General features: G+C 40.7%; 1 protein-coding gene across 7 annotated transcripts in view; it reads left to right on the top strand.

Moving 5' to 3' along the window:
- Window positions 1-12,907, top strand: part of PTBP3 (polypyrimidine tract binding protein 3) — a 185,595-nt gene extending 172,688 nt beyond the window's left edge. For all 7 annotated transcript variants that reach the window (XM_044271212.1, XM_044271222.1, XM_044271207.1 and 4 more), the window contains 5 exons: window positions 343-376; window positions 983-1,075; window positions 3,411-3,627; window positions 4,254-4,331; window positions 8,511-12,907. In XM_044271212.1, coding sequence (XP_044127147.1) covers window positions 343-376; window positions 983-1,075; window positions 3,411-3,627; window positions 4,254-4,331; window positions 8,511-8,643 — 555 coding nt within the window. In that variant the 3' untranslated portion in view covers window positions 8,644-12,907. The remainder of the gene's footprint in view (window positions 1-342; window positions 377-982; window positions 1,076-3,410; window positions 3,628-4,253; window positions 4,332-8,510) is intronic.
- Window positions 12,908-14,942: the final 2,035 nt, after the last annotated feature.

Genomic DNA, 14,942 nt, shown 5'->3' with positions numbered 1-14,942 from the left:
ATTCATTTTATGTAATAAAAATATATTAGTAGTAGCCCTTCAAGGAAGAATGTTGGTAGTCATACTCCCCTCTCAACCAGTAGACGTACCCTGAGAGCAGTGCTAGAAGCAGAGTGTATTTTGTAAGTAAAAGCTTGTAGCACTCTGCTCTGTCTCTTAAAGGGGACTCCCCTCTGTGATGTCCATATACACTACTGATGAACAGAGGCTGCATTTGTTGACAGTCCCCTTAAATTCAGTACCCTTCAGAAAAGGTTTTTTGTTTTTGTTTTTGCTTCCTATTTAGTAATATATTGTACTTAATTACCTCTTTTGCTAAACTGCATCTAACTTTTTTAACAGGTTATCTTACCCCATGCCCTATTTATCCTGTTCGGTAAGCAATTTTATCTCTTTGTTGAAGAACCATTCAGATATAAAGACTTACCATATTTCAGTTATTTACTCAAAAATTTTATATGGTAGGCAACATCCCCAGACCCATACCGAATTAATGTCAAGTTCACATCTGCTTTTCCATTAGACGACTCTTTCGTAAATTCCATGAAAATCATTAAGAAATCTGAGAGACCCAGTTATAAATCAGTGGGGTTTGCTGGGCTCTGTTGGTGTCCATCATAGTACTGACAAGGTTTTCCTTTCATGCGATGGATCACAGATATAAACCAAGCCTAAAGCCTACTGTAGCTATAGGTTGTCCAAGAACCAGGATCTTCTTTCATAGATAAGTCGTGTGAAATGGAAATAACTGATAACCCCTGGTGCTAATAGGATTAATTTAATCAATTAGGTTCTACTAGGTCATTTTTGTTTCAGCAGGTTCCTCATATATTTAGTAAGGAACTTAAGGTACTATTGAGAGTTTAACTGAAATGTGGTTACCAAGGAAATCTGTTTGTAACCCTCATAGTCGCTGCATAGTTCATTTATGAATGGCTGTACATCTGTGGCTTATTGGTACTATAATGCTGCAATCCTTTAGGAGTGTATGGTGACGTTCATCGTGTGAAGATTCTGTTCAATAAAAAAGAAAACGCATTGGTGCAGATGGCAGATGCAACTCAAGCACAACTTGGTGAGTACTTAAAGGATTTGTCCATGAGAAAAACTGTTTATTTCCTTGTTTCCCCCCCCCCCCCCCAGAAACGGCCCCACTTGTGCCCATGGGTTCTCTCTGGTATTGTAGCTCAGCTCCACAGCACTTGAATGGGGCTGAGATGCAATGCTAGGTTTTGGTTTGTATTCAGACACCTCAAAAAGCATGTGGTTTTTAGTGTGGTTGCTTTTTTTCAAAGGAGAAACATGTTAAATAAATTTGTTTCACCTGTAAAATCTCCAACTGTATCAGAGCATGGGAAAAAAAGCATTAATTTTTTACAGATGTGATTTTAACAGCACAGTCGGAATACACCAGAAAAATAAAGCAGCCAGTTTTTTTTTATTTTTATCGTATACTGCCCAGTTAGCAGTATTTTTGTCTTTTATAACTTGACATTCATAATAATTCCTTAGGGGGTCTTCATATGTGACTGATTTCTTGCAGAAAATCCTGAAAATCTATTCCATAGATATGAATGTTTCTGATTCTACAGCACCTGTGTGGATTTTTACAAGCCACTTATGAATATATCCTTAAAGGGGTTTTCCAGGCAACTAATATTGATGACCTATTCCATCCAATTGGTCGGAGTCAGACACCTGGCACCCCCACCGATCTGCCTCTGGCAGCAAAATGAGCACTTTGACCAGAGCTGGGCGCACAGTTATATTCAAAGTGTATAGGCAATGCCGGGTTCGAGCGAATGGGCGCTGAGCTGCAGTAACCCAACACAGCTACTACACTTTGAACCGAGCTGTGTTTCTGGTTGTGTTCAAAGTGCAAGTTCCGGCACCAGAGGCTGATCGATGGGGGCGCATGGTGTCGCATCCCCACTGATTGGATGTTGATGACCCATCCTGAGGACAGGTCCTCAATAGTAGGAGCACGGAAAACCCCTTTAACATTTACTGTACTTGGGTGTTCAAAGAGGATAGGCACACCGGAAAATGAATAAACATATTAAGGTAGATGTCCGAAGACATTTCATACGCAAGCCTTGGTAAAAAGTACTTTGGAGTAAGAGGCAGCAACTTTATTAAGAGACACTAGACCTCCGAATATATTGGGCACATCTTCTGACTGTCTGTGTGCCAGAAATTAAAATGTACGCCAGCTAGGAGCGGCTGAAGATTTCACCTTCTGGCGTATATTGTAGTAAATCCTTGGGCTGCAGTTGGCACTGGGCCCTCCCACTAAACTTGCTTTTGAAAAGTTTATAGAAGTCCAAAAAGTTACAAATTATAATGCAAATATTGCATGTACGTGCATTTTTTAATTTTTTTTTATTTTTTACAGCACTTTGGTAAAACCTTTAATAAATTGTATTCCTGCTCCATCGTTTACAACTCGGGCTGCAGCAGTATTTATGACTATTTCCAGCACTTTATTAAGAAGTGTGAATTGGAAGTGTAATGTTGGTCAGAAAGCATTTTATTACCTAGCAGGCTGTTAACGACAGCTACATGCCCTCCATTATTAATAGAGCCATGACAGGCAGGACGGATCCATTTTCATCCCAACGAATCCTGATGCCTCCATTTGACTGAATGTACTTTGACGGGGTTGATCAAGTTTCTATCAGGGTTCTGGTATTTTTGCTGGCAAGGATAGCAACGCAGACTTCACTAATCTTCACTAAACCCTGCTAGAAAGGGAAACCGAGCTGTACTCCACTGAGTTCTCAAATGGTGTAGAGGGGTCAGTGTACCATCATCTAAAACAAGATGGTTTTAGGTTTTATGTAAAGACAGCATTATGCAACTTCCTACTATAGTTGTGTTTGAGCTCCTCACTAGTCTTTGACTATTTTATATCACTAGCTGCACATTTACTAGTAACAACATGTGCATGCAGCTAGTAATAAGCATTATTAAACTATCAGCACGGATGTCCAATAGTTTAATATGAATAATTCATGTTCACATGTAGGTCCACTGACCTGCATGCCGCCACCGTGCTTGGGACATGACCACTCATGGAGGGTTCTGTCCTTCAGCTGCTTCAATTCACTTACACTGGAGACAGACAATGGAGCTACTGCATGTGCAGTCCCCAGTATAAGTGACTGACTGGAGGACAGTTTTCAGAGCGCAGCGGCGGCACATAGGACAGCGGACCTGCGGGATCGTAATTCAAAGTAATCATACACTGAATATGCTTGACAATCCCCTTCAATGTAGGTATTGTATTACAAGTCTAGAGTGCGTCTCCTTTATTCTCTAGCGTTTTCTGGACTTGATATTTAACCATTCTTTAACCCACTGCATTGCTGTAATAATTGTGAAATGTTTTTGTGCTTTTGCACATTTAGCTATGAGCCATCTGAATGGACAGAGACTTCACGGAAGGGTACTGCGAATTACCCTGTCAAAGCACCAGGCTGTTCAGCTTCCTCGCGAAGGACATGAAGACCAAGGCCTAACTAAGGACTATACCAACAGCCCACTACATCGCTTCAAAAAGCCAGGCTCAAAGAACTTCCAGAATATATTTCCCCCCTCTGCAACCCTACACCTATCGAACATACCGTATGTATAATATTTGAGTAGTGTATTTAAGGGCAATATGAAACATCTGATGGGATCACAATATACCCTGCACTTATAAGTTGGTTCAAGCATGCAACCATATTTTTCTACCTGCGCTATCCTTATTTTATTATGGCTAGCACAATGTCACATTCATTCCTATGGGGCCATCCGTTGTTTTTATATTTGTCAATGAGAATAGCCCTTTCTATTGAAAGAAAGGGAAAGGTACAGAATACCCCTTTTTTTTTTTTTTTTTTTTTTTTTTTTGGAGACCTAAATTTGGGCACAGCCATGTGCAGAAGTCCCATGTTTACCTGTCAAATGCATGCTAAAAGGAAACATGTGCCTTTGACATTTCTAATTAAACTTGGTGTGATGGGGACTTCTCATTATTTCTTCACACAACTGTTTGATCAGGTTTACAGCGTATGTAGTGCCTGGTTTTAATGTTTTTAGTACGGTACATGGATTTTGTATATGTCACACATTCACTGGTCTTGGTTTATATATTATAACTATACAATGGAAACCTTCAAATGGTACATTTCCAGGTTCCTCAGAGAACCTTCTTTTATAAGTGTTGGATGCTTCATATTATTTCCTTCTTATTTTATTTTTGAAAGGCCTTCAGTTTCGGATGATGACCTTAAAAGATTATTTGCAAGTACAGGATGTTCAGTGAAGGCCTTCAAATTCTTCCAGTAAGTATATCTGTATTCGTTTTTGCAGTAAGTGTTTTTTTTTTGTCCCCTTTTATGCAATGTCAGATCAGTATTCAGTGATGGCCAGTTCGCAGTGTTCGCCAGCGAACACATGCAGGCTGCCATCTTGACTCACAAGTCCGGAGATGCACAGATAAGCTCTTGCCTGTGCCAGGTGCCGGTCTGAAATCAAATGCGGTCACCGGGAGCAGGCAGTCTTAGAACAGCCGCCGAGGGCCTTCATCGGGCTGTTATCGGAACTGCCTGCTCCTGGTGACCGCATTTGATTTTCAGACCGGCTCCCGGCACAGGCAAGAGCTTACCTGTGCATCGCCAGCCTTGTGAGTCAAGATGGCAGCCCGCATGTGTTCGCTGGCGCACACTGCGAACTGGCCATCACTGTCAGTAATTACTTTACATTTTACATGGACTTCTGCATGTGTACAATATCCTTTATTGTTTTAACATGTTATACTGTATCATCAAAATTACATCTATGGGGGGATTCCTGGAGCCACGGCTACTTTCTGAAATGTCATTAAGAGGTTTCCACCTAAGCAAGTGACTTCATATTGCTAGGATATGCTTTCAACAGTTTCTGACTGCTGGTACCCCAATCAATTGCAGGTTTATATAAATTTAGTTTTGCACTCCAGCGCCTTTTGAATTTAGACTTTTTTTTTTTTTTTTTTTTTTTATAACACTCCTGTCCAGGATTTCCCTTGAGTGGAGTTGAGTTGCAGTCCTCTGTACCTAGTCCGCATGGGGAAAGGCTGAAAGGACTTTACCTCACTCAGTCTCACAGTCCATGGGGGTTCCTGAGGTTTGTCGGCATAAATCAGCAAAGTGTAAAACGCTCAACACATGAAAACCAATGCTTCCCTATGGGAATGGTTCTCACCTGGGCGTTTTACAGCGCGTACGATCGCGCTGTAAAACGCCTGACGCATAATCAAGTACTTGAGCTTCTTTTGGGCGTTTTGACGCGCGTTTGTGGCCATAGGACACTGCAGTCAATCACACAAACGCGCGTCAAACGCGCGTTTACTATTACAAAAAACGCGCGACTAAAACGCGCGTAAAACGCGCGTTTGAGAAACGCTCAGGTGTGAACCCAGCCTTAGGGAACAATCCCCACTGTTTTTAACGAGGACCTGTCACCAAAAAATGCAGTTAATCTGAAGGCAGCATGTTATAGAGCAGGAGGAGCTGAGCAGATTGATATATAGTTTGTGGAAAAAGATTCCGTAAAGCTTGTAATTTATACATTTACTAGACATTAAGCCCGTTACAATAACTGGCACTAGAACAGTAGCGCTGGCACTGTGATGGGGGATCTGTGGATGGCACTGTGATGGAGGGGATCTGTGGATGGCACTGTTATGGAGGGGATCTGTGGATGGCACTGTTATGGAGGGGATCTGTGGATGGCACTGTTATGGAGGGGATCTGTGGGTGGCACTGTTATGGAGGGGATCTGTGGATGGCACTGTTATGGGGGGGATCTGTGGATGGCACACTGTTATGGGGGTATCTGTGAATGGTACTGTTATGGGGGACCCCCCTCCCTCCCTCCCCAGTATTAAAAGCATTGGTGGCAGTGGCCACAGGCTAACAACCCTCCTCCCCCCCATCATAGGTGGCAGCGGAGCGGCATTTCCGATCGGAGTCCCAGTTTAATCGCTGGGGCTCCGATCGGTTACCATGGCAGCCAGGACGCTACTGCAGTCCTGGCTGCCATGGTTACTTAGCTTATACTTACCTGCGCTGTCTGTGGCCGGCCGGTCGCTCCTCTTACTGGTAAGTGAAAGGTCTGTGCGGCGCATTGTATATAGCACAGACCTGTCACTTACCAGTAGGAGGAGCGCCCGGCCGGCCACAGACAGCGCAGGTAAGTATAATGCTTCTAAAATTGCTAAGTAACCATTGCAGCCAGGATTGCAGTAGCGTCCTGGCTGCCATGGTACCCGATCGGAGCCCCAGCGATTAAACTGGGACTCCGATCGGAACTCTCCGCTGCCACCAATGATGGGGGGGGGGGGCGTGATTTTAATTAGGGGGGAAGGAGGAGAGGGGAGGCCGCACTGGCCACCATTGAATTTAATACTGGGGAGGGAGGGGGGGCAGCACTGGCCACCAATGAATTTAAAACTGGGGAGGGAGGCAGGGGGGTCTGGCCCCTGCTGCCTGGCAGCACCTGATCTCTTACAGGGGGCTATGATACGCACAATTAACCCCTCAGGTGCGGCATCTGATGGGTTAATTGTGCGGATCACAGCCCCCTGTAAGAGATCGGGTGGTGCCAGGCAGCAGGGGGCAGTTATGTACACAGTTCTTAGTATATTCTAACTTGAAGCGTCCCCATCACTATGGGAACGCTTATGTGTTAGAATATACTGTCGAATCTGAGTTTTCACGATCTAACTCAAATCCGATGGTATAGTCTAACATAGAGGCGTTCCCATGGTGATGGGGACGCTTCAAGTTAAAATATACCATCGGATTGGAGAAAACCCTGATCCGATGGTATATAATCGGCACACACACACCCTGCTGTGTGTGGAGTGTGTGCTGATTGGTTTGTGCGCTGCGTGTGTGCTGATTGGTTTGTACGCTGCGCATGCGCATTTCTCTAATCGGCACACACGCACGGACAACAGCCCTGAGCACGTACACAGGGCTTTTATGAGTATAGATATCTCTGCTTTTTCTAAGAACTATCAGTACAGGAGGGAGGGGTTATTAGTGAGTGACCGCTATCTCTAATGCACAATTATACACCCAATGCCATCAATAACTGATGACCCCTCCCTCCTGTACTGATAGTTCTTAGAAAAAGCAGAGATATCTATACTAATAAAAGCCCTGTGTACGTGCTCAGGGCTGTTGTCCGTGCGTGTGTGCCGATTAGTGAAGTGCGCATGCGCAGCGTACAAACCAATCGGCACACACGCCGCGCACAAACCAATCAGCACACACTCCACACACACAGCAGGGTGCGTGTGTGCCGGTTATATACCATCGGAGTTTGTCAACAGGAAGTGAAAAAAATAGATGTATAAATTACAGGTTTTACTATATATTATTCTGCTCAGCTTCTTCTGCTTTATAACATGGCAATTTAAGATTGCATTGCATTTTTGGGTGACAGGTCCCCTTTAAGACATGAACACTTTTTATTGGTCAATACCTTACAAATCATAAATTGATGGCTAGAGCGGTGCTTTGGTAAAGCTGCCATCATAGTCCATTCATTCATGTGAACAATCAGTGGGGGGTCACCAGAGTTTGAAACCCTACTAACCCTTTTTTTAAATGACTTATTATGGAATGATATATTGAGCACCATGTATGCCTACACTTTAATCCTGGGGGAAGCGCTTGTTTTTCCTTAAAGGATTGTTTTACCATAAAATGAAAATGGCACAGAAATATATAGTATAAAATATATTACTTTCACTTTAGGAAACCCCCTTCCATATGCTCTTTTAGGGTACGTGACTGTCATAGAGGGGTCAGAGAAGAGAGCTGCCGTAAATAGTGGCTCGTTCTGAGGGACCCAATGAATTTTTTTTATTTAAAGGGCAGCTGCAGGGGCAACATGTAGCCAGTCGCAGCCTGCCCAGAGCTGAAAATAACACTACATGGAAGTAGGAGCTGAAAAGAAGGGGGAGAAGTATCCTTGCAACAGAGAGAATAACCAGCTACAGGGATCCTTTTAGAAAATAATTGGAGCATGATTATTAAAAATATTGAAAGTAAATTCCCCTGCCCAGGTGAGTTTACCACCATGCAAGAAATGTTTATAAATTGAATTATTGAAGTATTAGATTTTTTTTATTTTATATATCTCTATATTGGCTATTGCTCTGTGTTTCTGATACAGAGCTCCAAACTGCCTGCATAGTCAGAGGTCAATTATAACAGTCTGCTTGCAGCCACCACAAGGGGGATTTTAGGAACTTGCTGTATACTGTTTGTTCATTCATTCAACCTCCATAAAAAAAAAACTGTATGCAGAAAGCTTCTAAGCCCCCCCTAGTGGCAGCTGCTGTTAGACTGAAACTTAAACAAAGCTATCAGAAGTCCAAATGCATGTAGGAACAAATCCATGCTATACACATCTTATGTAAAGCAGATGTGTAGATTGTGAAAAATGTTTGCTTTATATTTTTGTAGGAAAGACAGAAAAATGGCACTTATCCAGCTGGGGTCAGTGGAGGAAGCTATAACAGCTGTAATAGATCTACACAACCATGATTTGGGAGACAACCACCATCTGAGAGTTTCATTTTCCAAATCAATGATCTAAGTTCCATCTGCCATCAACATTCCTTCCTCTTCATTAAATCTTTGTAAAGACTGGACCACGGTTTTGGCAAAAGCCGTCAGACAGAGACTGATAATTATAAGACCAAACCTGCCTCGTTTGTAATATTAGGTCTCCATGGGAAGGAACGCATCATATGCCTTCTTATAAACAGACTGAGGATATGCAGAACCCATCTAAAGCTTTGTGCTTGATAGTGATGAAATATACACATTCTGCATTTACAGCAAAATCTAAGTATGATCATTTTGTTTTACAACTTCATATCCTTGGTGTTCATTTTCTTTTTGCTCCAAATAAACCGTACACAACATTTTTCTGACAATCATCAAGGTTTTGAAATAGTTCTATGGAGATAAATCTCTACTCCTCCTTTTCCTCTTTTTTTATTTTATTTTTTTATTTTGTGATGAATTTCACTTTACAAGAATTTAAAGGGGTTGTCCCAAGATCAGCATTTATCAATCGCCTACATGATAGGTGATAAAAGCCTGATTTCTGGAATCCCACCTCTGGAACATCACCAAACACCAGAATGGGGGTCCTGAGCCTGCCGTTCCGCCTCACTTCATGACCACAGTGAGGAGCAGTTTAAGCACAGCAGTCGAGTATGCATGGTGCAGCTACATTGGACTGATAGACCTTCAATGGAGCTGCATGGTTCAAACTCTTCCTCCCTTTGGTTGTGCAGTGAGGAGGAACAGGGGTTCAGGACCCCTGTTTTAGTGTTTGGTAGTGCCCCCAGTGGTTGGATATTTATCGTCTAGCCTATAGACAGGTGACATATGTCAATCCTGGTCGACCCCTTTACATCCTTCTTTTTTTATATACTTATAGGTAGAGAACAATGAAAGCGAAGATGACCTTTTTTTGTTTGTTATAGTTTTTTTTTTAGTGGGCAGATCTCTGTCAAGTATTCTATTTTAGGCAGATGATATGGTAATATAATACCATGACAAGTTAGACAGTAGACCACATTTGTTTTATTGCCCACAAATATATAATTTTTACACATTTTTAATCATTTAAGTTACCTTTTTCCTAATTAAACCTTGCATGTTGGGATATTTTAGTTTTTTTCTAATGGATCTCCAAGTTTTTGGAAATGGTTATCACACTGAATGCTACTTGAAAATGTAGCTGCACATATTCATAAGCGGCCTGCCTTGTGAAATGCCAGCTATTGCCTGTCGAGATGTGTTGTGTGATATGCTTATTTTGGAGCAAACTGTAAAAGTTCACTGTTAAATGAAATCATGAACGGTTTCTTTTCTGAATATAAGAAGTTTACAGTCTTACAAATAATTATTCAGGTCTATCATTTGGTTTTGCAGATTTTTGAGAAATTATTTTTGGTAATATGTTAAAGAAGATTTAAACCTCAAGGGTTTTTGTACCACTATGATAACTAAAATCCTTACATCAGAATTACTGTGTACTTAATTTACTTATGTGCCTTATTATGTGCTTATAATGTAAAATAGGGTAGATTATTTTTGATGTATCTTTTGAAAATTGTATTGTGGGTTTGGTGAGTTTTTTTTCCTTCACATTTTTCTGTTTTCAGATTTCATGTTGTGTTTCTTTTCTTTTTCTTTTTTCTGTTTCCAGAAGCATTGATGGGAAACTGCCATCATCTTGGTGCTGCCCTCACTGAGGGTAGCATAGAGTAGTGACATACATGTTGATTTCAGTGGTGTTGTCATTCATTAGATAATAAGTGGTTGCTGAAAACCAGCTTCCTAATCTTCACAACTAGGCCTGGAAAAGAGTCATGGCTGCCTGAGAAGAGTCATGGATATTGATGATCTCCTGCTCTACCCACCCACCTGCTGATGGAGGCAGTTCTCTTCTAGAAGAAGACTGGCAATCATCAGCAGGTGGGAGAGATCAAGCAGGTGATCATGAATAAACGTGAATCTTCACAGACAGCCACGACTGTTTTCCAGGCCCGAGCTGCAATGATTATGATGCAGATGCTCAACAACCACTTACTTTTATCTCAAGAATGACGTCACTGAAATCAGCATTCTGTCACTAGGGAGGACAGCATAAATTGATGACAGGTTCCCTTTAAATTGTTTCAGTTGTGTAGAAAGCAGATAATGAGAATAGAAACAGAAGATAAAAGCCTTGAAAATCTGTATACTTTTACAATGTGGTGGACTTCATGTATGTTAAAAATACTTGTTTGCATGCCAGATTTTTTTCGGTGTGGTAGATATGAAGTGTACTCGGGTGATGGAGCACTTGTACTTGGCCACATCAGTCCCTTGAGCCACAGGTTGGATAGCACTATCCTAATAGTGAGTGATGAAAAATGTCACAGATCTTCAGTGAATAGTTGTCTTTCTACAACTACTTACTTGTGTAAGCTCTGCATTATTTCTGAAGCTTTCCAACTTTCCGTTCTGTAGAAAAACTATATGTGGTTTCAAGAATCCTTTCTGCTCCTATTTTATAGTATGGAAGCCACTGTAGTCACTGGCTGAAAAACTGTGCACGTATGCAAAAAGGGCAGTATCTTGCACCCCTATGTACTCAGACTAACAAGAAATTAGGAAACCTAGGTGTGGCTTTATATTTTTCCTTTATTTTTTTTTTATTTTTTTATGGTTTTCTTTATTTTATTTTTATTTTTTTAATGCATGAAAGCCAGTTAGGAAATTCACATGTGAAAGTATCTGCAAGTTTCAAACCTGTTTGTATTGATATATAGCTAACATAAAATGTGATGGTTTATCTTGTTTATAAGGTGTTGACGTAAAAATTGCAGTGAAGACGTTAGGTTTTATTTATCCATACTGTCTAAGATAAAGTAGAGCTGGCCTTGTTGCCCAAAGCAACCAAGTACTGCAATTTTTTTTTTTTAACTACTCAGAAAATACAAGCTGAGCTGTGATTGTTTGTTTGTTTTTTGGGGGGGGCAAACAAGACAAATTTTCCACCTTTTTCTTGCAAACACCAGAGATTTGTAGAGATTGTATGGCGCCAGTTGAAGTCCTGTGGGGCACTGTGCTCCGGGTGTTGCTGTACCATGCACCATCAGGTATGTATGGAGATATTATCACCTAGAAGCAATGTACTATACAAACGGCACCTGATGGAGCATGCCACAATTTTTGGACAGAATTCATGCTTACCAACATTTGTGTTGATAAATATGTGTTATTTAAGCCACACTCCTGGGCACACTCAATTCCGCTCCCCCAGAATGCTTAGTTCCTGGCAAGGTTTACATAAGTCCCACTCATTTTTGGCCAAAGAAAAGCTTAATTTGCTGGGATTGTCTCAGAAAATCCAGGACAATCCTAGCAATTTTGAGACTGTTTGCAAATATGCAGAATCCAACAGAGAAAAACAAGGGTCTCCTTGTGAAATTAGAGGCATACAAATCTACACCAAGGCCCATGCACCTCTATGGGTGCCCTGTACAAAGTGGAGCTGTAATACCACCATGAGCATAAGGCCTTGAAGAGTTTTGATAAATGGGCCCAAAATATGTCAACCTTGTGAATCGCTGTGGTTTGTGATTAAATCCTGGTTGACCGCCAGTTGTTCTGGGTTGATAGATTCATGGTCTGCAACCGTTGCCACACTCAGAGTATCTCAGGATATATTTGAGCTTTTTTTTTTGCTTGATTATGCATTTCAAAATGCAAAAAAACATAATATAAAAAATAAAATCAATCATATCCTCAAGAATCTCTAACCGGCACTGAATGTCAGCTGCTGCTTTACAAGAAATTGCAGTGGTAAGATATATAATATAGATAATATGTGAGGTCTTAGCTGGTCTAAGTACGTTGTGTGGTGTTCATTGGATTCTTAACCACCCCTTCCCCGTGTCTGAAATATATCTATATATATGTGATCAGAATCCAAAATCATTGACTATTTATATAATGTTTGTGAAGAACCAAGTCAGAAGGTGCTTCAGGATTTCACTGGAGCGCTAGCAGTGTTTTAATTAATATTGTACATGTCATTTATAGTACCCCTGACGTCCGTTTCCACATGCGTACGTTATACAAAGATGTTTAACCTATTGAGTACTGGTAACTATACCCAACAACCTGTATTAATTGAAATCCTGTCTCAGGTCATTTTCAGAAGCAAAAATAAATAGTTCCTGAGTGGCTTCTCAAAATTACCCAAATGCAGATTTTTGGGGGGCACTTTAATTTATTCTTTCCAGATTGTAATATACACTTTTCTGGCAATTAAAGTTATCATCCGAACCGTTTCCATTATGTGTCATGTAGCTGGGTGCACCTACCATGAATGAGATACTTAACCAAACTGCAATAAAACAATACTTCTGCTGGAATCTTCGCCCCTTCACATCCAGAGGCAATAAGGAATTTTTCATATCACGGAATAACTTCCAGGACCACTGAGAAAATGTAGACCGGTCAGCCTTACTTGTTTGATTTTTCATGATTAACTATTATCTATGTCTTTTATAGGATACTTATGGCTGGAGTATGGTGACAAGCAATTTTATGTTCCTAAATGTTTGCTTTGTAACATGGCAAAAATTATTTTGGACTTTGAGAAGCGCTCGTCAGCATTAACCTAGAATTGTCAAACTATATGGTCTTTTTCATGGATTCATTATAGGGTTGCTACTCATGGATTGTTGAAGTACTCTTTCTATACTCTCAAGTATTGTGTGTGTGTATATATAGAAGGTGGCTTAATGCTCAAGATGATGTTTTAAGACATTAGTGATTAGTGGGAGAGACTTCATGAATTTTTCATGTCCATTCTTATAGGCTAACATCAATATATACTGGTGACTTATATGTGCGTGTCTGAGATATAGAATATACTATTTACTGTAGTTAGCAGAAATGCTTATTATTTTTAGAGGGATACATTTTTTCATATACTGATTGCCTTTACGTATATGTTGCTCTTCTACTTAGCCAAGGCACAGTATATTATGCCTGGCAGAACTTGGAATGTATAATTAGCTTCCTATGAACTCAATGAATATGTTGTGATGGTGAAGGAGGCAGCTGTAATTTGCATTTATTCAGTGGCAGGGTATAATTCTTTTGTCACGTAATCGCTTGTCGAAGCATTGGCAAATGGAATGCGCTCATGCCCATCTACCAGTTTTATTACACCTGTCTACAAATAATGTTGATGCATGACTTAGTCTTGGACAGAGACTACTTGTGACGTATTGCATGACATTAGGTAGAGTAAAATAACTTCTGTGGGTTAATTTTGTATATACAAGCATGCTTTGATCACTTTATGCTTGTGTACCGTTGATATTGAGGTCAATAGTATGAAGGGTTGCTGTGGGGACAAAGCTGTAGACCCCTAAATTAGTTGAGGTTTGATTATTTATGTAACATTGTGTGTGTGTATATATAAATATATTTGATCTGGTGTTTTTTTGTTTTTTTTTAGTAGTGTGCGGCCAAATGTGTTATTTTATTATCTGGTTATGAAAGAGGTTCTGTTTATCTTATGGCATGCAGTGAGTGTGGTTTAAAGAGCTAGCATTCTTTTCTTTTGACCTATATAATATTGGAAGGTGGCTTATTTAATTGTGATGAGAAAAGTATATTCTGCCACTCAAGTTGCGTTTTCTAAAACTAGCTATCATTTGAGACTCTAAAGTAGAACATTCAGTATTTGATGTTGTCCTGTAAACATTTATTTGGTCACAATCAGCAAGGAAATGTTTGCTGTAACTTTCATGGCATATTCTTCATTTAATATGTAAGTTTGACAATTCATACTAGATCCAGTATAAACCTAAAGGAGATTCTTCCATCGCTAGGATATGCCACAAATGTCAGATAAGTGCAGGTCCAACTTTTGGGCCCGCTCCTGTCTCTAGAATGCCCTCAAAGTGAAGGGAAAGCCGTTGTGTATGTGCAGCCACCGTCCATTCACCTCTATGGGATTTCCAAAAATAGCCGAGCACCTGGAATGGATGGATTTACTGCTTGCTCTCCCTAACTTTGGGGGCCCATTCTTAACACAGGAGTGGGCCTAGAGGTGGGACCAGCACCTCTCCTAGCAATATACCAAAAAATGTTGAGATGGGAATACCCCTTTAACATTAAAACACACTCCAGGCCATTGTGTTTATTCTCAGGTACCCTGTTATGTAATAAGTGAATTGGAAAGGGGGGCATTCAGGGCCTTCATCTGTGAATCGGGAAAGTGGTTACAACGTCCTGACGGACTTGGCATGCCTGTGCATATAGGCTGTTTATGTAAATGAGTACTGCCAAATAATTAAATACAAGTGT

Source organism: Bufo gargarizans, chromosome 1, assembly GCF_014858855.1.
Source record: "Bufo gargarizans isolate SCDJY-AF-19 chromosome 1, ASM1485885v1, whole genome shotgun sequence".
Lineage (NCBI taxonomy): Eukaryota > Metazoa > Chordata > Amphibia > Anura > Bufonidae > Bufo > Bufo gargarizans.
This window is presented reverse-complemented; position numbering and strand designations above follow the sequence as displayed.